This window comes from Trachemys scripta, chromosome 2 (genome assembly GCF_013100865.1).
Source record: "Trachemys scripta elegans isolate TJP31775 chromosome 2, CAS_Tse_1.0, whole genome shotgun sequence".
NCBI classification, from domain to species: domain Eukaryota; kingdom Metazoa; phylum Chordata; order Testudines; family Emydidae; genus Trachemys; species Trachemys scripta.
Window position 1 is genome coordinate 61847877 of NC_048299.1, and position 25918 is coordinate 61873794.

General features: G+C 41.4%; 1 protein-coding gene across 9 annotated transcripts in view; it reads left to right on the forward strand.

The window, feature by feature from the left end:
• CREB5 (cAMP responsive element binding protein 5) overlaps positions 1–25918 on the forward strand; it is a 350697-nt gene that overhangs the window by 246981 nt on the left and 77798 nt on the right. For all 9 annotated transcript variants that reach the window (XR_004644468.1, XM_034760699.1, XM_034760700.1 and 6 more), the window contains 2 exons: positions 9308–9434; positions 11094–11204. Coding sequence is in view for 8 of the 9 variants with exons in the window: in XM_034760699.1 (XP_034616590.1) it covers positions 9308–9434; positions 11094–11204 (238 nt within the window). In the remaining variant the exon portion in view is untranslated. The remainder of the gene's footprint in view (positions 1–9307; positions 9435–11093; positions 11205–25918) is intronic.

Consider the following 25918-nt stretch of genomic DNA (forward strand, 5'->3'; position numbering starts at 1 on the left):
GAGCCTCGATTTCCTTTAGCGTCTTCCCCAGCCTGGCATAGTCTCCCTTCATACGTTCCAGCGAGAATCTAGCTGTATCATTTGTTCCCACATGAAGGACAATCAGCAGATTCTTTCCCGCTCCCATTAGGATCCTCTTCAGCCTCAGATCCACATCCCATATCTTAGCACCCGGCAGACAGACAGTACACCCTTCTGTTCTCCGGATCAGCTCTAGTTCCAGGCCTGTCTATTCTTCTCAGTAAGGAGTCCCCGATCACGTAGACCTGCCTTTTCTTGGTGGTGGTGTGATTCTCTGGTCTATCCCCTGTTCCCTCTGGCTGCAAGTCCTCTCAATTCCTATTGTCCCTTGCAATCCTCCGCAACCCATCCCGTATCCTCCTGGGGCTCATATTTGGTGTTATTATCTCCATTGACTCTTCCCCTCTTCCTATAGGACTAGCTGCTCCTCTTTTCTTTCTTGCCCTCTTACCTTCAGCAACCACCTGCTGTGCCCCTTCTTCGTTTTCCAACTCCTCAAACCTGTTCCTGAGCTCTATTTCTCCTTCACTAGCCCGTCTTTTCCTCTGCCTGGTTCTCTTAGTCACATGCTTCCACTGTCCACTTTCTTCACCCAGCAGGCTCCCCTCAGAGTTCTTTGGTCCTGCTTCCATCTGCAAGTCTGATTATAGCTAGGCAGGTTCTGAGCTGGGACTGCCCCTCTTTCCCTTCCTTCCTTTTCCTACACGCTTGCTCTTTCAAGCTTCTCCATTCCTGTCATTCCCCACCATACCTCTACCTCCAGTTAAAAAAATAAATATGTAAAAAGACAAAACCAACATCAAAAATGTAACTAACTAAGCTGTGCCAGATCTTCATTCTATTAATTTTCTTGTGTGTTATATCCCCATCCTGTGTCTTTCATCTGTTTTGTGTCTTTTAGATTGTAAACACACTGGAGTAAAGGCTGTCACTTATCTATATTTGTAGAGTGCCCAACCAATTGGGACCTTTGAGCTGCTACCATAATATAAGTGTCTACTACTGATGCTAAAAAAAATCTATCACACAAAAGAGTCTGAATTGTCTGTGAAATACAAACAGAGATCTCTGCTATATTGGAAAAGATCTGCTTGTTTAGGTGCCAGTTTCCTTTTTCCTAGAATACAGTTCAGTTCTGCACTTAACTTGGCTAAACAAAGCTCTTGTTTCTTAGAGTGTTCTGCTCTTTGATGATATTGGAACCATAACATTGTTAAACTGCAGGTACTGTAGGTCAGGTGAGGTTTATAAAATTACATAGGGGATTCCAAAAGAGTGTCTGGTACAATGCTTTTCTCCTATGATGTAGTAGGCTGAAAGTGGACAGAATCACAGTCTTAAAGTGTCCTGGCTTTTCAGGATGAAAGTTTCTAAAGCACCAGGCAACAATTAGGCAAGTGGAAAAAGTATGTTTCAGTAGTGGTACTATAGGTCAAGTGATTGCCGGCCGTCATGCAATAACTGAGTCAGCACTTATGGTCTTAGATACAATTCCTGGTGCAAATATTTCCCCTCTGCCTGAATTTGGAGGATTTATCTTTGTAGTTCATGCTGCACTTTTCAGATACTTAAGCAACGTGGTAGCACTGCAGATGCCCTAGGCTTTCTGAGGTGCTTCACTTTGAAAGCAGTTCAAAATACAAATCTATGGTAACACCTGACAATGTGCAGGCAGCTGGTGTGCTGCGACTGCTGCTTATTATACTGATGATTGTTTCATCCTTGTCTGATTGTTGTATTCACCTGTTGTGTCTCATCATATTGTTAGGGACCGAGATGTGGGCAGTAATGCCTCATGGTCAGAGCAGTGGGGGTCAAGCCTAGTGGGTTGGAGCCAGAGTCAAGAACCAGGAGTCAGAGCAAAGGGTCAGAGCTGAAGTCAGGAGTGAGAGCCAGGAAGCACAATTGAAAGTCAGTATCAGAATCAGGGGTCGAATACCAGAGCCAGGAATTGGAGCTGAGGGTTAGAAACAGTTTACCTGGAGTAAAGGAGGGAAGGAGCAGGACTGGGTCTGGGATAGGGCTGGAACAAAGCAGGAGTGGGACTGGAACAAGGCGGGAGCAGATGCTAATACAGCTGTGGGTGGTTGCTTGAAGCAGCCAGTGCCCTGCTGCTGCTGGTCTTAAGAGCAGGTCTGCTGATCCCCTCAGCCAGTTGGACAGTTTGGACAATCAGGAGGCTCAGTTGGGGCCAGCTGTGCTCATTAGACTGTCTGGGGCTTAAGCTCCTGAGAGTACCCCCTCCTCTGAGGGTGCTTTCCAGGAGTCCCAGGGTTGGGCTTGTCAGGATAAGCTTCCTGAAACTCCTGCAGTGGGTCTGAGGTGTGAATATTTTCCACTGGTTCCCAGGATCGTCTGTCTGGATTATAACCCTCTCTGTCCACTAAGTACTGGAGTTTCCCTCCAATGTGTCAAGAGCAAGGATTTATTGAACCAAATACTCCTCCTGCTCCTGGATGGTGATAGGTGGGGGTGGACCACGTTGAAAACAATTTTTCGAGGTAAGGCTTTGGCAGAGAGACATGGAATACCTCGTGGATCCTTCCAGACTCGGGCAACTGTAAGCTGAATGCCACTGGATTTACCCATTCCAGAATCTTAAATGGACGTAGATACTGGTGGTCTAACATAGCTGATGGATGCATTAACCTAAGATACCAAGTAGACAGCCACACCTGGTCACTTACGGCAAGGTCAGCATGGTGCTTATAAACCCTTTGAGTAGCTATCGGGTATTCCTTCCACTCTTGGTGTAGCTGGCAGAGGTGGGAAGTGAAGTCTGCAGCAGTGGGTTTGAGAGACTTTATGGGGCTGTCCGGGTGAAAATGAGGATGAAACCCAAAGTTGGTGAAAGAGGGACTTTATTGGGTGGAAGTGTGTGTGGCATTATTATACACTAATTCAGCCTAGGGAAGCAGGGAAACCCCTTCATCTTGGTGATAGTTCAGAAAACAACAAAGATATTGCTCAAGCATAGGTGGCGCATGAGTCTTTCATTTGGGGAGGCTATGCCCAGGAGTGCTGGAAGCTCTGCTCTGCCCGTGCTCTTCCACTCCCCCTATGGTCCCACCCATGCTCCACCTCAAGGCCCCACCCACCTTGTCAGGGAGCAACAAATAGCAGGGGGCAGGTGGGTGTGGCAGGCGAATTGGCAACAACTGCAGGAGGGAGGCGATCCCATAGGGGGATTATGGGAGGGAGCAGAGATCAGCAAGGGGGCAGGACATGGCCAAACGAGGAGGTGAAGGTAGGAAACTGCACGGGGAGGAGTATGGGCAGGAAGAGGGACAAAAAGGCCTGTTGGCCCAGTGCAGGCTGACATAGGAAGAGGAGGGACCTCCAAAAGAGAGCATGTGTGCCCAGATCCACACACATATGGACAGCAGGGGAAATGCTGCAGCTGCAAGGCCAGGGAAGGCAGACAGGCAGTGCATTCTTTTTATCAAACATGTCAACAAATTCTTGGTATTTAGCTGTTATTGCAGAGGTGATAGGAGGGGAAACGGAGGGTGCCGAGATTCCCTGTGAACTAATGGCCTTGGGCTCGGAATCTCCAAGGAGGCAAACTGAGCCGCAAAGAGCTTCTGGTCTATGGCTCAATTTTGGGAGACAAGACTGCTGACAGTGCAGGGACCTGAAACGTACTGCACCTGCCCACCAGCAGATATGCGGATCCTGCATAGTGAGCCAGGGCGTACCGAGGATAACCGGAGGGTGTTGAGCTCGGATGCGCCCAAACTGAAGGGTTTTTCTATGACCATGGAGAGTGGTGTCCTCCAAGGGGCAATCTGCTAAGTTACTAGTTTCAATGAGAGGAACAACCCATTGATAGACTCTGCCAAATCTGGAGATCTTTCCCACTGGATGGGAATCATATATACTTATTCAAAGTCCAAGTCCATGAAACTACTGGAGGCCCCTGAATCCAATAGCACTTACAAAGTTGGAGAGGGAGTCAGAGATGTGTTGGGTTTGGGTTAGTTGTTGCTAGAATACCGGTGGACAAATATCCTTATTGGGTACTGGAATGAGGGGAACACACTACCCCACCTTCTGTTGGGACTGGGATTTGGCATTTCCTGGTGGGGATGCAGGTCAGGCCTTTGCAGGACAGCCCATTGTGAAGCATTGAGGTTCTCAGCAGTACTGTACAGGCATAAGCCCACCATTCACTGTCAATTTTTCTCAGCAGCAGAAAGGCTGGGACAGGCTTGGTCAATTTGGATGGGCTCACTCTGGGGGGGCAAAGCCAGTGATTGGTGAGTTGGAGCCAGGGAAACCGCTGGTACATGGGAGGCTGACCCTTGCTCTTGGAGGTGCTCCTTTATACAGTTATCGATCTTAACGCACAGTTCGATTAGATCATCAGCAGGCTGAACTGGAAGTGGTAACATTGCACAGCCTCATTCCACTCAGCATCTGCTACCAGGCATCAAAATTATACAGCGTATTTGATAACCGATTGGTGCCCCTGCCACAGTGCTTGGAGTACAGACTCTGCTTTCCGCATGTGATTTGGGTCATCCAAGATCACTGTCATGGCTTGCACAAAGTTTTCAGATTGAGCCAGGAGCAGACCAGATTGAGCCAGGAGCTGGGAAGCCAAGGCCAGGGCCTCCTTGACTAGCAAGCTGATGGGCTTGGTCAGTGGGGAATGTTCTCGGTTGCAACAGAAACAGAAGCTGACACTGATTCAGGAATCCGTGGAATTTGCCACGGTTGCCATCAAACTTATCCGGCAACAGAATCTTTGGTTCGCAGGGTGTCAGGGTGGCATGGCTTGCATCTGCAGTGCCATATTCTGCACCTGCAAGGCAACAATCTGAGTCTACAGGTTGTATACTCACTGTTTCCAACAGGGAGATATTTGCCTTGGTGGGATCAGTGCCAGCAGGGAACTGGGCCCCTTTTCCCCGATGGGGATTACTTTTTTGGGGAGGGGGGTGCTTAAACTATTAGGGACCTGGATGTGGATGCCTAGTGGTCAGAGCTGTGGAGTCAGGCCTAGTGGTCAGAGCCAGGATCAGGAGCCAGGAGTCAGGGCATAGGGTCAGAGCCAGGATCAGGAGCTAGAGCCCAGGGTCAGAAACCAGGGGTCAGAGCCAGGAATCAGAGTCAAAGGTCTGAACTGGGATCAGGACCTGAATGCCAGAACTAAGGGTTAAGTCAGAGTCAGAGCCAGAGAATTGAAGCCAAAAGTCAGAACTGGGTTATCTGGAGTAAGGGAAGGCAGATGCAGGGCTGGGTCCGAGGCAGGAGTGAGGGTGGGACAGGGCTGGAACAAGGCAGGAACTGAAGCTAACACAGCCATAGGCGTATGCTTTGAGCAACCACCGCCCTGCTGCTATTGCTAGTCTTAAGGGTGGGCCTGCTGATCCCCTCAGCCAATCAGGCAGTTTCACCAATCAGGCGGCTCAGTTGGGATCTAGTTGTGCTTATTTGACTGCTGAGGGTTAAGCTAAGGTAAGTAGGCTAGCTGTGGGCCCTTACTCCTGACACATATACATAGACTGTAAGCCCTTTGGGGCAGTACCTGACACAGCGGGTCCCTGATCCCTAATTGGGGCTTCTAGGCATGGTTCAATACAAATAATAATAATAATAATAATAATTAATAATTAATAATAAACATTGGCTCTCATTTGAATTGAGGCTGTTAGGAGGAGCAGGATGGGATGTATCATGCTTAAGATCCTTTGATCTGGAGCTCTTCCGCAAACTAGAAAACATGCTCCTGACTGCTTCAGTCCTGCTACATTTAAAGCCATGAGGGTCTAGTCCTATGTGGCTGAAAATAACCCCAGGGAACCTCAGCTAGAAATTTCTGTGAACTGAGAAAGCACGAGACTTCAGTGAAGATAAATGGTCTTAATGCGTAAAACAAGTGCTTACTAGACAATAAATAGAACTGGTTCAAAGGGGATTTTCATCATAGCAGGTAGCATGCCTGGTGTCAGAATAGAATATCAGGCAGGGTTGGAAGGGACCTCAGGAGTTCATCTAGTCCAACCCCCTGCTCAAAGCAGGACCAATCCCCAGACAGATTTTTTGCCCCAGATCCCTAAATGGCCCCCTCAAGGATTGAACTCACAACCCTGAATTTAGCAGGCCAATGCCCAAACCACTCAGCTATCCCTCATGAGCTGTGCATTGTGTTGCATTTGATACACTGTTGGAGTTATCTTTATTTTAGTCTATGCATATAGGTCCTCAGCATGACCCCATTGAAGCCATAGAGAAGTTAAAAGTTGCAAAATGTCTCCATTGGGTTCACTTATGGCTAGTTTTCCAGAACAGTTGAGCACTCACAAGTTCCATTGAAGTCAAATAGCTGTGGGGGCTTAACATCTTTGAAAATTAGGTCTCATTAGTGTCTAGACTGGTATGTTGCTTCCTCTATAGAGCAGTTCCCTATTTGCAGGTTGTTTGTCCAACAAACCTATTTACTAGAGTAGAAAACGATTAATGCTAAGGGCCTAAAACCTTTGAGTCAGCAGCACTGACCGACAGGTCAGGGGGCTGTTCATCATCTTCAGCATTTTATCAAGAGTACAAAGATGGGAGGTGAACGGAGGACAATGTGCACTTTCAGCATAAAAAATGATAATACCTGTCTGTCACAAAAGCATCACTTTTGTCTCACTGATTTATCTGCTGCTACAGAAGGTTAAAAAGCAACAACAAAAAAAGATCACTTTGTCCTCTTAAGAGAAGTGATAAATGGGATGGAATGTAAGGATAGACAAATTTAGTATTTCAAGCAGTTTCAATCTGTAGGAAAGTAAGTGTGTGTGTGTGTGTGTGTGTGTGTGTGTTAATCAATGGCTTGTTTCCAGTGTGGAAGAAATAGAAATATCTGTGTGCACTGGCTAGTGTCAAACACCCCTACTACAGAAATGAGTCTGGTGTGTATGTTATATAGCATTTTTATTAGTGGCAAGAGTGCAGACTTTTTGACAAAGAGAGTCAGCCTTGAAACACAAAATCTCTGATTGTACTGCAGAGCTGGGAAAGATCGTACTCAGGGAAAGGGCAAGCAGGAGCTTTAGTAGTGGGAAAAACCCTAGAAGTAGTGAGGTGTTGAAAAAAAAATCTTTCACCAAGTGTAAAGCATATGCAGACCCACAAAGCTAAGCAGCATGAATGGTGAGACTGGGTACAGCGAGGTAGCTTATTTGCCATTTCAGTAAATACAAATAATTCCCTTTTGACTAAGTCCCATATTCCCAGGCTCATTAAATCAATTTCAGAAATTTTTTTGGCTCTGGAACATATAAGCAGAATTCAAACCGTGCCGTCCCTGGAGGTTCACTAGCATAAATTGCATAGGTCAGGCCAAAATAAGTTTCTGTCAAACAGCCTAACACCTACGGTTATTATGAAGCTGGTGAGTTGTACAAAGGGCCTGTATAGGAGATTGTCAGTGTGAATGCATCGGGGGGGGGGGGGGGAGAGGGGGGGGGGATGTAAAAGCTATTGTCCTGGTACTTGTTTCACTTCAGTTTCATTGGGAGTCGACTGATATTTTATTGAATAGGATCCTTCTGTGAGCTCACAGAAGTTAAAAAAGGGAAAAATCCTTTAGGTCACGGTAGTCTGTCTATCCTTCTGCAAGATTGTACTCTACATAAACTCAGTGCATTGTCCAGTGGGGTGGGGGTAGCTTCCACCACTTCCGTTGGGAGGCGACTGCAGCCTAAAAACCCCAAATAAATATCAAGTTTCTCCCATATTCAGCCGCATTTTTCTCATTTTTAGATTTATCTCACTACTTTTAGTTATACCTCCCTGTACAGTCCCACCCTACATAACTTCTCTCCATCCTTGATGCTTGATTCATGCTCACAGATGCTAGTAGCAGCTGCACTCCAGGCAATGGGGGAAATTCAAACCCTGGGGAGATAAGGCAACATTTGTGCTTATTTCCTCTCACAGGGATAGGGAGATTTTAAGTGCAGCCTGATCTCTCATAGGAGCCCCACTGACAGTGGATAACCAGAGGGTGAGCTGAATTTTGCTGCTCCCAAGCACTGCGGTTATGACCTCCAACTCCCTGACGAGAGCAGCTCATTTTGGGTGCTGCAGTCGCTGACAGTGGACCCCTCAGTGGAATGGGGGCACTTATTTTAGTGTAGAGGCTTCAAATATTTGTAGACTTTTCTCATCTTCGCTCCATACAAATTGCTTACCTAAGTCATAAATCAGTCCCTCCAGCTCCCTAATTATTTGAATTTCCTCTTAACTCCTTCCAATGCCTTGGTGCATCCTGGTCTGTGATGCTCTGTCTGTGACACTCAAAATTGCACTGGCCTTATTTGTTACCATATTGCATGTCTTCTTTCCTGGTTTTGGAAAATTAGTACTAGGTTTGCTTTTCTCCATCGCTTCTCCAGGACTTTTCAAAAAAACTCTGAATAACTTGTTAACTAACTCCCCTGACACCCAAGCTCCATATGATCTGGGCGGCCTGATTTTGTCTTCACATCATTCACTTTCCCTCTCTTTTCAAGGGAGTCATTACTTCCCAAATGTTTTTCTTTTTAGAGGCAGTTATTAAAAAGTAGTTCAGTACCCCAGCTATTTTTGAATCCATTCATTTAATGATCCTTCTCATTTGTTAATAGGTCTACTTTCCCCCTAATATTTATTTTCCTCCGGTATATTTGTAAAAACACTTCTAAATCCCTTTAATGCCTTTTGCTAACGTTAACCCATTCTGCTTTTTTTTTCCACTCCTTTTTTCCCCTTACAAACCCCTTAATCTGACTCTGAGAATTAATCTTAATTCTCACTTTTCCCATTTCTAGTGCCATGAGTGACATGCTGACCAGTAAAATCAGGCCTGTTGCTTTTGGAAGGAGGAAATGGGGTTTATTGTAGAAGATATATTTGTATATACAGTAGTGAAAAATGTTCAAATTAAAGTAATTTATAGGTGATAAGATTTTTATTAATTTATGCATGTTTAATTGACTATCATGCACTGTTTTGTGTCTGTGGACAGAATTTATAACAATGTATTGACTATAGAATGTCTATATCATACTTGCCAGGAAATAAAGCAAATTAGGGCATTCACTAACAAATAGCAAAGGAAATCAGACCTGGTTTTTACTTGCCGTTTCCTTAATACTTTCTGTTACATGGATTTATGGACAGTGGCACTAATACTATATCTTCTACTTCTATATAGTTGTCTACTGCTATTTGTGATAGTAATGTCTGGGACTGTCGAGCTTGCTTTAGTCTCCACAGACCGTGACAACATTTTCTCCTTTTCTCCTAGGCCTGTCCCAGGTTCTCTGTCTTCACTACTACACCTACACAACCGACAAAGACAACCCATGCCTGCCTCTATGCCTGGCACCCTGCCCAATCCTACCATGCCTGGATCTTCTGCAGTACTAATGCCAGTAAGTTATTTTATTTTTATACTGTATCAGGCATTATCAGGGGCAAAGATCTACCTCACTGCACACAGTGAAAGTGAATTCATAGTTTTGTGTAATTTTGCGCTCATTTACGCGTTTTACACAGATGTAACTCAATTAACTCTAGTAGAGGGTCACCTGATTTGAACCACTTTATGTGATTCTAGAATCAGGTCCTTATTTTTATTAGAATGTTTTGGATCCTGATATTGCGTTTACTTACTGGTGTAAATCAACAGCGTCTTCATCGAAGGCAGTGGAGTTATACAATTGTGAGATTAGAATTGGGCCCTTACTGGACAAAGCACATGCACAATGCCAATTTAGTCTCAAAATAATTACTCACCTACTGTGAGGAGGTGAGTCAATAAGAAGTAAAAGTAATTTATTTTTCAGAACCAGTAATCAGTCATTTGGTGTAGATATGGACCCTATCCTACATGGTTGCCCTTGCCCTCAGCTCCCATTGACTTCAGTTACCCATCTTGCAAGATGCAGCCCCTACTTTTCATAGTATTTTAACAGCCCTGTTAATATAAAACGTTTTGGGAGACAAAGGGCAGAAATTAATTAGAGAGGGCTAAAAATAATGGAATAAAACACTCATAGGTCACTGTCTGAATGTGTTCATTTTGCAAGGCTATCTGAGAGCTAATGTTTGTGCTATTCCTAAAATAAAAGTATCCTTCTCCACCTCTTGGAAGGGAAGAACATGCCATTTGTTTTGTGCATGGTGGGACAATGGTGGGACTGTGGGCGTGATTCACCCAACAGATTTGGGCTCTTATTTGTGTTAAGTCTTCCAGAAATGAGAGTGTAGCAGCACTTGTCTGGGAAGGACTCCGAAGGAGCCCTAAGTGGGGTGAATATCCCTTTAAAGTACAGCTTATCTTCACATTCAGGGGTGCAAATTGCTCCCACTTCACCCACAGGAGTGAATCCAGTCATCTGTTGCTAAATGGAATAAAACATTGAATCCTATCACATCTCTCTTCACTGAAAACATTAGAGAGAAGCAGTTTTAAATAGTAAATTCTCCTTGTTCCAACTGTCTTTTGAATTTGTCGAGGTACTATAATGTAGTGAATTTAGCTTGCAAGAAGTTCTAAAGGGTTGGTAGGGTGTTTTTGTTTAGACTCCAAAGCTTCACTAACATGACCTGGGATATATGGAAAACTCCCCTTGGTTGAGCAGTCCCAGAGAAGAAAGAAGAGCCCAACTCATGTTCCATACACTCTATATCATGGATTTTTATTTACGTTTTCAACAAGCTGAGCTGAGCTGCATTGACAGCAGAAGCCACAACTTTATACAGTGATGCTTTTAAAACCACTTAACTCAGAGTGTTGTTATACTAAAAGGGGGGGAATCATTACAAAAAAAAGCTTAAACCTGGGTGGCTGATATGTTTGTTTTGAAAAGAAACTCTTTTTTTTTAATGGCTTTTGAGAAAAGCTGTGTTTGTAGGACAGATTTGGAGAATAAGCAAATATAAGCAGTTCACAAAACAATTTTTTGAGGGATGACTCAAAGAAATAAAGCTGGGTCCCTTTGAAGAGAAACTGAACATATGCCCTTGAAAATGTTTTTAGACTTTATTATATTGTTTAATTCATTTTTCTTTTTTTCTTCCTTTTAAAGATGGAGCGACAAATGTCAATGAACTCCAGTATCATGGGGATGCAAGGCCCAAATCTCAATAACCCGTGTGCGTCACCCCAAGTCCCTCCAATGCATTCAGAAGCCAAAATGGTAAAAAGAAACAATTACAAATCCTTTTTTATATTGTTTTTACACAGCAGTTACCTGGAGCAGTAGGCAGGCATTCTTAGTCATGGATCATGTGATCTTTATCCATGCCTGTAATTGGCTGTCAGCATACATGCACTTTCAGATGTTACCAGTCTCCATTGACTCTGGGTGAGATGAAGTTAAAGAGAGTGGACCATCTGATCCTTACCATGTTTAATAGGAATTTTGGTGCAGATGTGTGAAAAATCAGCAAATGGGCTGGCTGGTTCTGTGATGGTGTCTGAACTTGGGTTAAAAAATTGTAAGTAAACAAACACTAGAGTAAAGGTGATAGGGAATAGCCAGCATGGATTTGTAAAGAACAAGTTGTGTCAAACCAATCTGATAGCTTTCTTTGATAGGATAATGAGCCTTGTGGATAAGGGAGAAGCTGTGGATGTGGTATACCTAGACTTTAGTAAGGCATTTGATACGGTCTCGCATAATATTCTTATTGATAAACTAGGCAAATACAATTTAGATGGGGCTACTATAAGGTGAGTGCATAACTGGCTGGATAACTGTACTCAGAGAGTTGTTATTAATGGTTCCCAATCCTGCTGGAAAGGCATAACAAGTGGGATTCCGCAGGGGTCTGTTTTGGGACTGGCTCTGTTCAATATCTTCATTAATGACTTAGATATTGGCATAGAAAGTACACTTATTAAGTTTGCAGACTGGGAGGGATTGCAACTGCTTTGGAGGACAGGGTCATAATTCAAAATGATTTGGACAAATTGGAGAAATGTTCTGAGGTAAACAGGATGAAGTTTAACAAAGACAAATGCAAGTGCTCCACTTAGGAAGGAACAATCAGTTTCACACATACAGAATGGGAAGAGACTGTCTAGGAAGGAGTACGGCAGAAAGGGATCTAGGGGTTATAGTGGACCACAAGCTAAATATGAGTCAACAGTGTGATGCTGTTGCAAAAAAAGCAAACATGATTCTGGGATGTATTAACAGGTGTGTTGTGAACAAGACACGAGAAGTCATTCTTCCAGTCTACTCTGCCCTGGTTAGGCCTCAGCTGGAGTATTGTGTCCAGTTCTGGGCACCGCATTTCAAGAAAGATGTGGAGAAATTGGAGAGGGTCCAGAGAAGAGCAACAAGAATGATTAAAGGTCTTGAGAACATGACCTATGAAGGAAGGCTGAAAGAATTGGGTTTGTTTAGTTTGGAAAAGAGAAGACTGAGAGGGGACATGATAGCAGTTTTCAGGTATCTGAAAGGGTGTCATAAGGAGGAGGGAGAAAACTTGTTCACCTTAGCCTCTAAGGATAGAACAAGAAGCAATGGGCTTAAACTGCAGCAAGGGAGGTTTAGGTTGGACATTAGAAAAAAGTTCCTAACTGTCAGAGTGGTTGAACACTGGAATAAACTGCCTAGGGAGGTTGTGGAATCTTCATCTCTGGAGATATTTAAGAGTAGGTTAGATAAATGTCTATCAGGGATGGTCTAGACAGTATTGGTCCTGCCATGAGGGCAGGGGACTGGACTCGATGATCTCTTGAGGTCCCTTCCAGTCCTAGAATCTATGAATCTATGAATAAAGGGGTCTGGTGCGGTGGGCATGGGCATACTGTCTGATTTCTTTTCTAGGCAGGCATGTGGCATGCAGGGGTGATGTCAGAGAACAGTGTTAGGGCACAAACTAAACAATGCTTGGAAAATCAAGATTATGTGGTTTTTTTCTTGAGTGCAGCTGATGAGGTTAGAGCAACTGACAAAGTGATAATTTGGACAAAAATGATTTAGTATTTTAAATGAAATAGTTACTTCTAATCAGTGCTTAATCTAGGCTTGCTGCATCAGATATGAAAGTAAAAAAAAATTGCTTGAGCCCCGGCACCTCTTTCTTTACAAATTAAGCACTGCTTCTAATGTTTCCTGAAGTTACTGTGATGTGTGTATTGTGCGCTCAAACCTCCCCTGTAGTATGCAGAGGATTTATTTGTGAGAATGTCATTAGCATTGAGTTTCTAAGTCCCTCGGCCCCATACATCCACTTCCCGTGGAGCATACAGTAATAATATCCCATAGCTGTGCCCATCAACATATGCTTACATTATAACTGAAACATTAACATTTTGTTTCAGTTATATTAAATATATATATATTAAAATATTAGTCTTGTAATAACTGTTTGATGGCAGTTGTAAGTGTAAAGTCACAGGTTGACGGATGAAATAGGTGGGTGCATTTCAAGATACTTTGTGTCTGATTGTCTTTTCATCCCCATGTAAACCAGGAATGAGCTCATTGGAGTTAGTGGAATTACCCCAGTATAAAACTGTAACACATGAGCAAGGAGACTCAGGCCCCCAAAGTTTAATGTCTCATATAGCCTTAAACCACCACATGTTTATATTTCCTAGTTTGATTAGTAGATATAGTGTCTGTTTGTAAAATGATTGTCATTCATCCCAAGGAAAAGGTGTACCTATCAGTTGGTAGAGTATATGCAAGAAACCCTCTGTGTATACAGTTTAGGACCAGAAAACATACAAGGTTTTCCTGTCTCTATTTTCTTAGTCATGATAGGTCACACATTCACCTCACTATTAGTTTGGGTTAGACTGTTAACCCAAGCTTTGTTAACACCCCATCTACAACCACACTCTGTAAACATACAGCCAGTTGGCCAGAAGAACAGATGTAGCCAAAAATGCTGGCTACTTCAGCCAAGCAAAATCTGTGGTCTAGAGTTCTTTCTGTGCCACACAGTAACAGTGACATGCCAAATGGCAACAGCATCTGCAGCAGACCTTGTTAAATCTTTTTGGAATAGGCATGTGTTTTTTCAACCCAAGCAATGTTAAGCCAAACCAAATACTCCTTGGCTAAATAAATCCAAAACTGGCATGTGTTTTGGAGACTAAAGTTTCTGCCCACCACCTTTCCTCTCTCTCTCCCCCCCCCCCCCCCCCCTTTTTTTTTTTTTTTTTTTTTACTGAAATTGTGAGGCTACTTAAAACAAAATTAAATTATTGGTACATATGGTGAGAATTCTGTGTTGTAATATCTGAAATTACACTTTAAAGCAGATCACTCCTTAATCTGAAGAAACCGTTTTTGTCCTGAACTCTGATACATAATGGTATTGCTCTGTGAAATCTTCTCCAGTCTGAGTTGGTAACAGGACCAAGACATTGCAAAACAAAATACTGCCCAAACAACTCTTGATGCCTCTTCCCCTTGCTTCTATGGGGCTTTCTGCCCCTCTCTCTTAGAAAAGCAGCAGCACACTTGTCAACCAGTAGAACAGAGGCATCAATTACAGACCATGATCTTCCCTCTTCGAAAATTCACTCCTATTCGTATTTCACATTGTGTATTTAGATTATATGTTGCAGTTAACACAAATATAATGAATGCATGAGAAAATACACATATAACGTAACATCTCTTTTCATTCACCCATTAGGAATATAAATCTACATGGAAAAAATAGAATAAAGGAAGAAAAGATAGGAAATATTTAGAGAGAAACATTCCTTATGACTTAGTTAATGGATTGACAATCTGCATTTTAACTTCAGTCTTCTTCACTGTCATGTTGTTTGCCATGTTTATTAAAAAGAACAATCTTCTTCCTATTCAAAGACCTGCTAATGTGAGGTGCTGAGTACCTCCTGGAAGTTGAAGTCAGTGGAAGATGAGAGCACTTAGCATCCCAAAGTATCGAGCCCTACGTTAGGAATGAATTTCAGATTTCTTCACAATTTGTTAATGCTATTATCAATGATGCATCCAACTCCACATATGTGCCATTTTGCTGGTTGCACTCCGTGAGTTATATACATAGCATATACTATACAAAAGTCACTGAAGCAGCCCATGGTAACTGGAGAAGTGCCAGTGACTGGGTCTGAGCCAACGGCTGCTGATCCAACTGCCATTGACTTCAGTACTCATCTACATAGTTGACTGTTTACTTCTCAACACAAAGGGGTGCGGAATAGATTCCATGGTAGACTCCTCTTCAGATATGAGATATAGATGTAATCCAAATCCCTCATGCCTTACATGGGACTAGCAGGATGTGGCCCATAGTCTAGACATAATGGTGTTTAGGTCTCTAAGTGATTACCTTGCTCCTGTAGAATAAATGTTCATAAACCTTGTCACTGTAGACAAATAGCATATATGAAGGCTATTCAGTATAGATGGCAAAATCTAAAGAACTTCACCATGATAACTTCTCCAAAGTCAGTTTATTGTGGGGAATAGGAACAAGGGTATAATTTTTAAATCAGCTTTTTCTTCCTGCCATTTAGGGGAAGCAAAATCCAGTGACCTAATGTTAGATTTTTTAAATTTTACTTTAGATTAAAATATATTGCTTGAAATATTAATCTGCTGTACCTAATAAACCAGAATGGATTTAAGTTATAATCACAAAAATTTACAATTTATTTTATGATACGTCTTTCCTTCAGAATATTACATAATGCTTTATAACTGTCTCAGTTAATGAATGAATGATTGAACCTCTACATCAATATTACTTTCTTGTCAGATTCAGAGCTAAAACCCCAGCAAGCACTGATGTTATATATTTCCCCCTCCTAATGAGGTAATATGTATCTTTAAAATTACTAGGTTAAAAATGCATAAAGTGTGTCTAGCATATGAACATGTGGTTAAATACACTAAAGGTATTATGGACCTTAAATTGCCTGCCCCATCTTTACTATCACATTAGCTGCTCATGTACCATATCTGCAGTTAGTTGAGTTTGCAATTTTAGAGACAGTCGTATTCAAACCTTTGCTTAGCCCCAGTTCTGATATCTTATGAACCACCTAGGTCAGAAATGAGTAGTATGCATTGTCCCATTGGAAGTCTGAAAATCAGATTTTTAAGAGTTTAGAACTCCAACTTGATTTAGGTAGCTGCTATTGTAACACCAACAGACCCCAATCATCATTGGGTGGGATTGAACCTGGGACCTCTGAAACTTGGTGTATGAGCCTCTGGCTCTTAGCTAAGGCTGTAGCAGACTCATCAAGCTCTACCTGGGCTAGGTGCTACTAAAGGGGGACAGAGTGCCTCACCACATGGGCATGAGTTACACTATCACAAGAATTCTTAGAGCTGGAACTAACACTATATATACCATATGAAAACTTGAAATGCAAACTTTCAAATGATGCAAAGCATAATCTCTGATTCTGTGACTTTACTGGACTATTTGCTGCATGCCAGAATTGGAGTAGAGGATGAAGAACAGGTTGCTACTCTGAATGCCCTGATTTTAAAATGATTTTTTCAACATTTTTCATATTAAATGTTAATTGTGTAAAACTTTTCAATGGTTTTACAAAACCAAAATAAAATGTACTATTTGTGCCTCCCTTTTCTGGAAGAATTGAGGGGTGGGGGAGCTCAGGTGGGCTTCAGAGCCTGAACTCCCACCCAAGCCACAATTTCAAAAGTGTTTTTATAGTGCTAGCATAAGCCCCACTATCCTGTTGACTCAGGCTGGGAGATTCACTCCTGCAAGTTGTATAGACATACCCTCAGTGGCCTTCCCCCCCGCAACAGATTCTTATTATCTTTATGGAGTTATGCACTAGTGTTAGTGCACTTTAAGCATTAGTAGGGCAAACAGTAATGATATAAAAAGTTACATGATTTTTTTTATCCAATGAAAAAGTACGTACATAATATATTAGAAAAGGAAAACCCAATAAGCCGATAATGAACATGTTCCTAATTATAATGGCAATACTAACCATATTAACTGGGTCTGATATAATCGATCTAAGAAATCTTTGAGAACTTATGGGGAAGAGGAAGGAAATAAAATTGTGACACTTTTCAGACATGGAAAATATTACAAAGTTTTTGCATTTTAGAGCTGAGATTTCAAAGCCACCTAAGGCTTGAATATCCAGTTCCCAATGCAATTAATGGCAATGGAACATCTAGATTCTCTATGTGGCTTTGAAAATCTTAGCCGGGTTGTAGATAAGTCCCCCTTTTCAGCAGTCTTGTGGGGGCCCAGATAGCTATGTGTTCAGATGTGAATCTATACAGTTTCTCCATAACTGCAGAGTTTCAAATATGTTGAGAAAGATCAGCTGTAAAGGTAGGAGTCGTAGCTTCCATTTACTTACATGTTGGCTTTCTGAGTGACCTATTAAGTTCTGTGCTGCTTCAGATGTCATAAATAGTACCTGTTTCCTCATCCACAAGGAGTTATGATGGCCCAATTAAGCTAAGTGGAAAAAATGTTGAATTTAACACACTCTCTCTTGTCTGATGTTTTCTGCACTTAATTCAATTGGGTTATTGTAGCTACTCTTGAACATGGAAACAAGACCTCCTTATGATATCAGTAGCATCTTGGGACATGGCTAGTCTCTGGAGATTGTTTGAAAAGGAAAGCACAGCAAAGGACAAATCCTGGTCTCGGTACCGTATTTTTTCCATGTTGACTTCAGGTGGGGGTTTGACATGAGAAGTACCTGCAGTAACAGATCTATTAAAGTTCTAGTTTTATTGTTAACATTCCGTAGCACAGCAAAAATACTGAAATAAATTGTTAATAATAAATTAGTAGATTCCTGTGCTTTAAGTTTGAACCCACCAGGGCTAAAATCACCTTAGTGGACCAATAAAAATTCTTTCATGGACATAAACATTTCTAAGCACAGCACCAGTGATTGGAAAGAAAAATGTTTTCTCTCTGCCAAGCCTTCAACAACAATTTTTCACATGCCCCCTCAGAATCTAGCAGAGAAATCTAAGCAAGACAAAACAGCAGTAAAATGATGTCTTGCTTTATAGAAAGATCCTGACATAAACTATTACATGGTACATTTTCAAGGCAGTTCAAAGGTTAAGAAGTGTGCAGCTTCTGCAGTTGTTTACATGAATTGCACATTTAATTCTCCACTGACTTTACTTCAAATATATCTCTTATTATATGACTTTGCATTTTAAACTATGAAAAGCCAACTTTTCAATGCGATATTGCATTTAAAAAGTTCTACAGGCAAAATTCAGTAGCTTTTCCTGTAGACAGTATGGTTGCCTTGCCTTGGAATATTTAACACCCTGGGTAATATAAAACTATGGATAAGGCTAGCCATATTTAATTTTGTGTACTGAAATGAGACCATATACCCATCAGGCCTAAATGCTGCATTATTGAACTAAAGTCAGTAGAAACTAATTCTTCTTAAGCCCTCAGTAGCTTGACAAGTGAAATCGAGGAAGAGCCAGGTTAGTTAGTCATACAGGCTATGAATACATGTTGAATATTTAATCTCGCTTTTACCAAGTGTGCACAAAGTGTTGCCACAAGTTATAGTGATTCTTAGCATTTTTTCTTTCTTTGTGTCACTTTATCTACAGTGATCTTATTGACTATTTGACTGGAAGATCTTGGATTTTTATTATGTTGTTTGCCTTTATTCAGCTGGGTGTTGAAATGACCTCTGTCTCCCCGCATAGTAACTACTCTCTCTCCCCTCTCTTATTCCCTCTCTCCACCCCATCTGTTTTCTCATAGGATTTACTGTCTTTGCAGATTTGTTTCTCTTTCTCCGTCTTCCTTCAGTGTCCACCCTGATTTTGTAACCATAGCAATAAATGAAATACAATCCCAATATTTGCGTGCTGTACCTAGCATCTTGCCAAACACGAGCTGCTGGATCTTGTTGTTGTGTTTGTTGATTCTAAAGACTTATGTCAGATGCATGTGTGTGTGTGGATAGACTGTGGTAGTCTGGTTCAGAGTTCTCCCTTTCAGACAAAGTCCTGTTCATGTAAACTCATATATGTGTCTATCTGTGTGTCTGTGGGAACTGGAGCAAATAAAAGCAAATCCTTGTGTCAGTGAAGCCAGGAAAAAAGGAAATTATAAAAAAATTGTTGTGTTATGGGGAAGTTCTGCGTCACAGAGATATACTTCAGTCTTATGCTTGGAATTTGTACAGCTTTCACTTTCCAAGATTTTTGCAAGAGTCACTAATAATGGAAGTTGTTTTGCACTTTGGGCAGGTCTGCCGAAGTCTGGCATTCACTTGGGATGTACAGTAAGTCTCCTCACAACATAAATGCTCTCAGAGGCAAGGGAAAATATTTAATACAACATGAACAGCTCCAGATTTTATCAGCCAAGAAACTTATTGTACCGTAAACAAATCCTCATGTTAAACAGCAAGTTAGAAAACACTTTTCTTCACTGTGTACAGGTTTTAGGCTTTCCCTTCTGTCTCTCCCTATTATTATATTATGTACCAGGTACATTTTAAAAGCTCTGTACAAACATTAACTAATTTTCATCTGGGGTAATTAAATATTGTTACAATGTTGTAGTTTGGGAACTGAGGTGGAGAGGTGAATTGAGTTGCCTAGGGGCACACAACCTATTAGTGGCAGAGATGAGACGGGCGGAAAAAGTTGTTCCTGGTTTCCAACTCTGAGCTCTGTCCATCAGATCATGCTACTGCTCTCTGGATAGAATTTACTTACAGCTAATATGTGCACAAGTCATGTATTTTATCAGCAAAGTTGGGCTTAGGAGACAGTTTACACATCCAGTTCCAGAGTGTGTCTGGGGGTCAAAGCCAAATGGAGGTGGGGGTTTCAGTTTGGATTCAATAACACTGAAATCTTCTGAACTGCTTTCATGAGATTTTTGACTCAAAGATACAAATGTCATAAAGTAGTTCTTCTTGTGAGATTTCGGTCATCCTCAATTATGAACGTTTTGTGAGATCAGATTTCCTGATGCTCTGGGTTCCACCATTTTGGATTGAAATCTTACGAGAGCACCTATTTTCATAAGATTTCAGCCACATCCAAACCAAGCCTGGAAAATCATTTCTTTCCGGTTTTGAATGTAACACAATCTTGAAGTCGCAGTAGGTGGGTGCGGAGGAGGGAGGTATTAGAATCCAAAGCTTCAGATCCCATTCCCCTGCAATATAAAAGTTTTTAATATTTGAGGTTTCTCTAGAAATAATAAGTGTTTTTAGTGTGCATATCCATCTGTGACAATTTCTTTAAGCACTGAGAATGTAAATGACAGACTACGGACCGAATGGCTAGACAGTAGTTTTGCAGAAAAGGACAAATGGCTAGACAGCAGTTCTGCAGTGGACGAGAAGCTGGATATGAGTTGAAGGTATGCCCTTGTTGCCAAGAAGGCTAACGGCTTTTTGGGCTGTATAAGTAGGGGCATTGCCAGCAGATCCAGGGAAGTGATAATTCCCCTCTAGTTGACATTGGTGAGGCCTCATCTGGAGTACTGTGTCCAGTTTTGGGCCCCACACTACAAGAAGGGTGTGGAAAAATTGGAAAGAGTCCAGCGGAGGGCAACAAAAATGATCAGGGGGCTGGAGCACATGACTTGTGAGGAGAGGCTGAGGGAACTGGGATTGTTTAATCTGCAGAAGAGAAGCATGAGGGGGGATTTGATATCTGCTTTCATCTACCTGAAAGAGGGTTCCAAAGAGGATGGATCTAGACTGTTCTCAGTGGTACCAGATGACAGCACAAGGAGTAATGGTCTCAAGTTGCAGTGGGGGAGGTTTAGGTTGGATATTAGGAAAAGCTTTTTCACTAGGAGAGTGGTGAAGCACTGGAATGGGTTACCTAGGGAGGTGGTGGAATCTCCTTCCTTAGAGGTTTTTAAGGTCAGGCTTGACAAAGCCCTGGCTGGGATGATTTAGTTGGGGATTGGTCCTGCTTTGAGCAGGGGGTTGGACTAGATGACCTCCTGAGGTCCCTTCCAACCCTGATATTCTATGATTCTGTAATTACTTAGTTAGATAATAGAATTTGCCAATACAGGCCCTCATCCCACAATGAGCTCTACCAAGGCTCAGAATGACACCCTTGTGGGGCTTTTTGTAAGATAAGGGCCATAGTTCAAAAACAGTTTAGAAGTTAAGTTTGAAGGGACATTCATACATTTCTACCCCTCTTTAGTTTGATTGTTTCAAATATTGACAGTGACACTTTCCAGAAGTGAGAGGATTACATACTGTCCTCCAGATGTTCAGTAGAGCAGCTTTTCTCATTTATATTCAGCTAGTTATCAAGGAGGTAATTTGAAATGCCTTAGACAGACTAGGTGCCCCACCCTGGAAACACTTGCGTAGCAAACTTTACTATGCTACACTTGATGTTTTTACTAGCAAAACATTGGCCTATTAAATGTTTATCTGAGATTTTAGCATATGAAGTGCCATGAATAATGTTTTCAAATGTGTGTTTCAGGCAGACTACACAGTATATAGGGTAGATAGTTACATCCTCTGCATTCTGTATCCCACCTATAGTGTAATGTATTTCATTGCCTAGCTCTGTGGGAGTCAAAGTGTGGCTTAGAGAATTTTAGTGACACTGTGACCAACAACCACTCTCATCTTTATTAGGAACATTTTATTAGCATGCAGGGGACTGTAGCCTTTGTAGGTCATGCCTCTGTTATGGTAAAGACAACTACATTTCATATAATTAGCTGGTGCCTTGGACTCCGGGAAAGTTGGCAGTATGTCTCTCAGATCGTTAATGTCTGGGTGCCCCATGCCTCTCTAATGCTGTAGGGGAAGGGTAAAGGGTATGTCTGGTGTACTTAGGAAGGTTGATTGAATGGCCCTAAGTCCTTTAAGAATAATGGTTGATTAACTCAGTCTCCTTTTTTCCAATATGTGTATAATTTCTTTATGTAAGTTTTATGCACACTATTGAAACCAATCAGGACTACACTGGAAAATGTTAGAAAATAAAGCTGTTCTTTTAAGATATCTAACTAATCATCTAGTAAAGCTACTATCAGTGGGGATGTACTTTTGTTGATAATTAAGTTCCACTTACTAGATCTTCATGCATCCAAGTTAAGGGATCCCGTCAGGTATAATTTGGCTCCATATTTAAGTTGTGTTAAAAATGAGATGTCACAAAAACAGAGACAAATATAAATGTTTGCATGAATTTTATTTTTCAATTGAGGGAAACAGTTTAGAAACAAAAAACAAAACCGACCACCATTTCCTGGTAACATTGCAACCCAAACTTTGCAACATTGTGCTGTCATTTCAGAGCTTGCCTTGAAACTGACTAGATACAAAGGTGAAAGGGACTAGTTTGTTTTCATTTTCCAAACAGAGTGTAAAAAGGAAACAAGCAATATAAACAGTTTGAAATAGATTTTTCTGATTCCTCTGGTTTTGAGAATCTGAGGTGAGGTTGGTGACATAGGGTAGGAATATTTTTTTAACGATATGGTCCAGCTCCTCAGCTGCTGGAAAGTGGTTTAGCTTCATTGACTTCAATAGAGCTATGCTGCTTTACATCAGCTGAGGACTAGCTCATGTTTTTAACCTCACAAGGTTCCTGCAATTGACTGGGAAAGAATCCCGGAACCTCATAGAAACATAGGATTTGGCCCCAGACACACACACAGGGAAGTACAGAAACAGTGCGAGCACAGTAACCTGGGTATGTCTTTGCTATGGAGACCCACATACATGGGCTAGGCTAACCTGCGTGCTAAGCCCCAGCACCAAACACCTGGGTTAACTGTGCAGTGAAGACATCTTTGACTCTGTTCTAACAGACAGACAAACTTTGGGAGGATGAAATTTAATGTTTTGCTCTATTTTTGGTGGCCTCACTTTGTTTAGATATCTTTTCTTTTCATGCATTGATATTTCATCACCATCTTCAATCATCCTATATGAATATTATTTGTCTGAACAATTTTCAGCATTATTTTATATATTTATTTATTATGTGATCTTTCAAAATAAATTCATTTGTGCAATTCCAAATAGACAATCAAGAGATTTAAAAATGAATATGTAACTTTGGACAGTTTCAGAAAATATTTGTCTCTTTTGTGTCTGGTATTTGTACTGGTGAATAATGATTCTGAGCCAAGAGTTGCCAACTCTTTCTCTGAAAAGTTTGGATAATTCAAACTGTTACATCTAAGCCATATTATTCTGGAATGTTTAAATTAACCTAAAAGCCACTCCTCAGTGTATACACAAACAAAGTTCATTCTTCATTCTGCATCTGGAAATACATATGTAATTCAGTGCTGCTTTTCAAGTTTGCAAGAAATATTGTGATATTTTTATTATGGTATTTCAGTTCACACTCACACTAATGTGAAAAGTTTAGTAATGGCATATCCTCAGTTCTGCCCTCAAGTGCCAAGGTTACACATGAAGCCTGGTGGGATCAAACAAATGTTTAAATATGTACTAAAGCCTAAAATAGTCTTTATTAGACCTGTACAAATTATTTTAAATTATATAAATATTTTTAATATGTCTGGCTTCTGACAGAACACTACTATATACCGAAGTATGACATTAGCTGCCCTGTGCCAACTTTTCACATTTTTTTTCCAACATACTTAGCATCGTTATTGGTTCAGTCTAGAGCCCGCTTCTTGTACTGTATGTGGTTCAACAAAAATGTTTGTGGAGAAGATAGACCTAGATTCTTTTACTAATGGAGACACAGATTTCATTAGGACAAGGTTCAGAATGATCTTTATTCTTGCTGCCAACATAGTGCTAAGTACAGAGATAAGAATGTGAAGTCCCAGTTTGCTTTCTGATCTGATAATCATGTACAGCAGTTCCGTAGGCTTGTATGATGCATCTGTGTGTGTGTGTGTGTGAGGGAGAAGAGAGTATATATTGGGTTCCTGCAACAAACATCTTTATCTCTTTTCATAAGTAGAGTGAACATTATCACCTAGGATTTTCTTAACTAGACCTTCCTGCTAAAGCCAGAGTTTAATAACAGGAGGTTATTAAAATGTGGAATTCTCAAAGCTTCATTTTAACAGGAGGCAGAGTTTTGAGATTTTAAGATGGATAAATTGAAGAGCTGTGTGTATTTCTTAAACCAAGTCTGTTGCTCAAATGGCTGCTTTTATATTTTTCTTTTCCAGAATGATTCATTCCTTGTGTTTCTGCTGCACATTCTTAATCTATATAAACACATATAATCTCTGCCTTTTTATTTATCTGGGCAGTGCTTTTTTTTTTTTTTTTTTGTTCGTTAAGAAAGCATTTCAATCTCATGAAATACTTTAGACTGTTGAGGATCAATAACTGAAAAGCAAGGGGTATTACCCAAAGCTCACTTATTAACATCTATCTGGGGTGACTTCCATTTACATCAACAATGGGAAATTTGTTCTGCTGAACCGTCTATCTTCTAAATGGTGTTAGTGGTGGATTAGTTTGCTGGGAAGCTTGATCTAAGTAGTGTTTGCATTAGGTAGTTGAATAAAGGATTCCCAGAGGGAGTTTAAGGATTATGCAAATAACTTGTGAATATATACATCAGCACACAGAGAATTCATATAGGAGGCTTTCTGCTCCCGTGATGAAACTAGCAGCTACGGAGACTTCCAAGAATATTAGGATCTGTCACTTCAGAAAATTGGGTAGACTGTTCCATTTTAAAACTTTAAAAATTAAACGTGTTTCTCTCATACTGAAAGGTTCAGGATGTTGTTATATTAACTCAGTAGATTTAGGGATCACCTAATGCCCCCCCCCGAAGCCCCACGTAAAATGGCTTTGCACAGAGCTATGGCAATCCAGGGGAGAGGAAATGCAGAGGTGGACCACATGTGCAGCCCCGCCTTGGTCACTACTACAACCAGCTCAGGTATGGTGTATACTCCTTCAACTCTAACATCGTGTTATAGTCTGGTGAATCTGTGCAGTTTCCACTTCCACAACACATTTCTTTGTCCCACCTATTCCTGCAGTGAAACCAGCCATGGGGCATGACACTACATTACATAGGACTGTGAAGGCTTCAAAGCAGAAATAAGGCACTTCTGCTGCAATTGGGTATTTTGGCGTGGAGGACCCTATGGGTCAGGCTTAGGTCCTACATCCCTTTAACCTGGGCCGGTTTAATGCATAGCCATAAGCGCTCCATGTTGGGAGCCCCAGCTCCTGGAGTCATGTGATCACAGCAGAATCTCAGCTTTCATTTAAAAATAAGTATATTTGTTGCTCTCATGGTTATGAAGGAAAGTTTGAGGTCATTACCTGAGTATAATCAATGCACTGTTATCTTCCTGAATTTGCAGACAGCCTGAAACCATAGCTGTGAGAGGTATGATCAGCCCAATGCATCTCAATGGTATGTTAATTCCCAAACCTATTGTTTAGTTTATATCAATGGAGTGTTAACACCAACAGCTCTTGGGGGCCCTAGCTGCCACCACCCCAGCAGAGGATTGCATGTGAGGCAGGAGAAGAGTGCTATGGGTCCAACCCTCCCACCCAAGCAGATGACCCCTAGCTGCCCAGGTAAGTATTGGAGGGTTCTCATAAGCCATTTCTCCTCTCTGAGTGGAGGAGAGAGAAAGGGAAGATCCCTGCTGCTACTTCTGCAAGAAAAAGAAAGATTCATGCCACTACCCCGGCCTCTCTGAGAGGGAAGGGGAATTTCCTCACATCCACCACTCCAAGTAGGGGATGGGATGGGAGAGTCTGGTGTATTTTAGGTTTTATGAAACGTCTAGAACTTTTTCAGGTCTCACAAAACATTTTTTTTTTTGCCTCAGTTCAAACAACTGGTTTTCAGGGGAAGTTTAATTAAAAAAAAAAAAAGTTTCCAACCAATTAGAAGCCTCTGCTATGCAAGCAAGAACACTTCTTTTT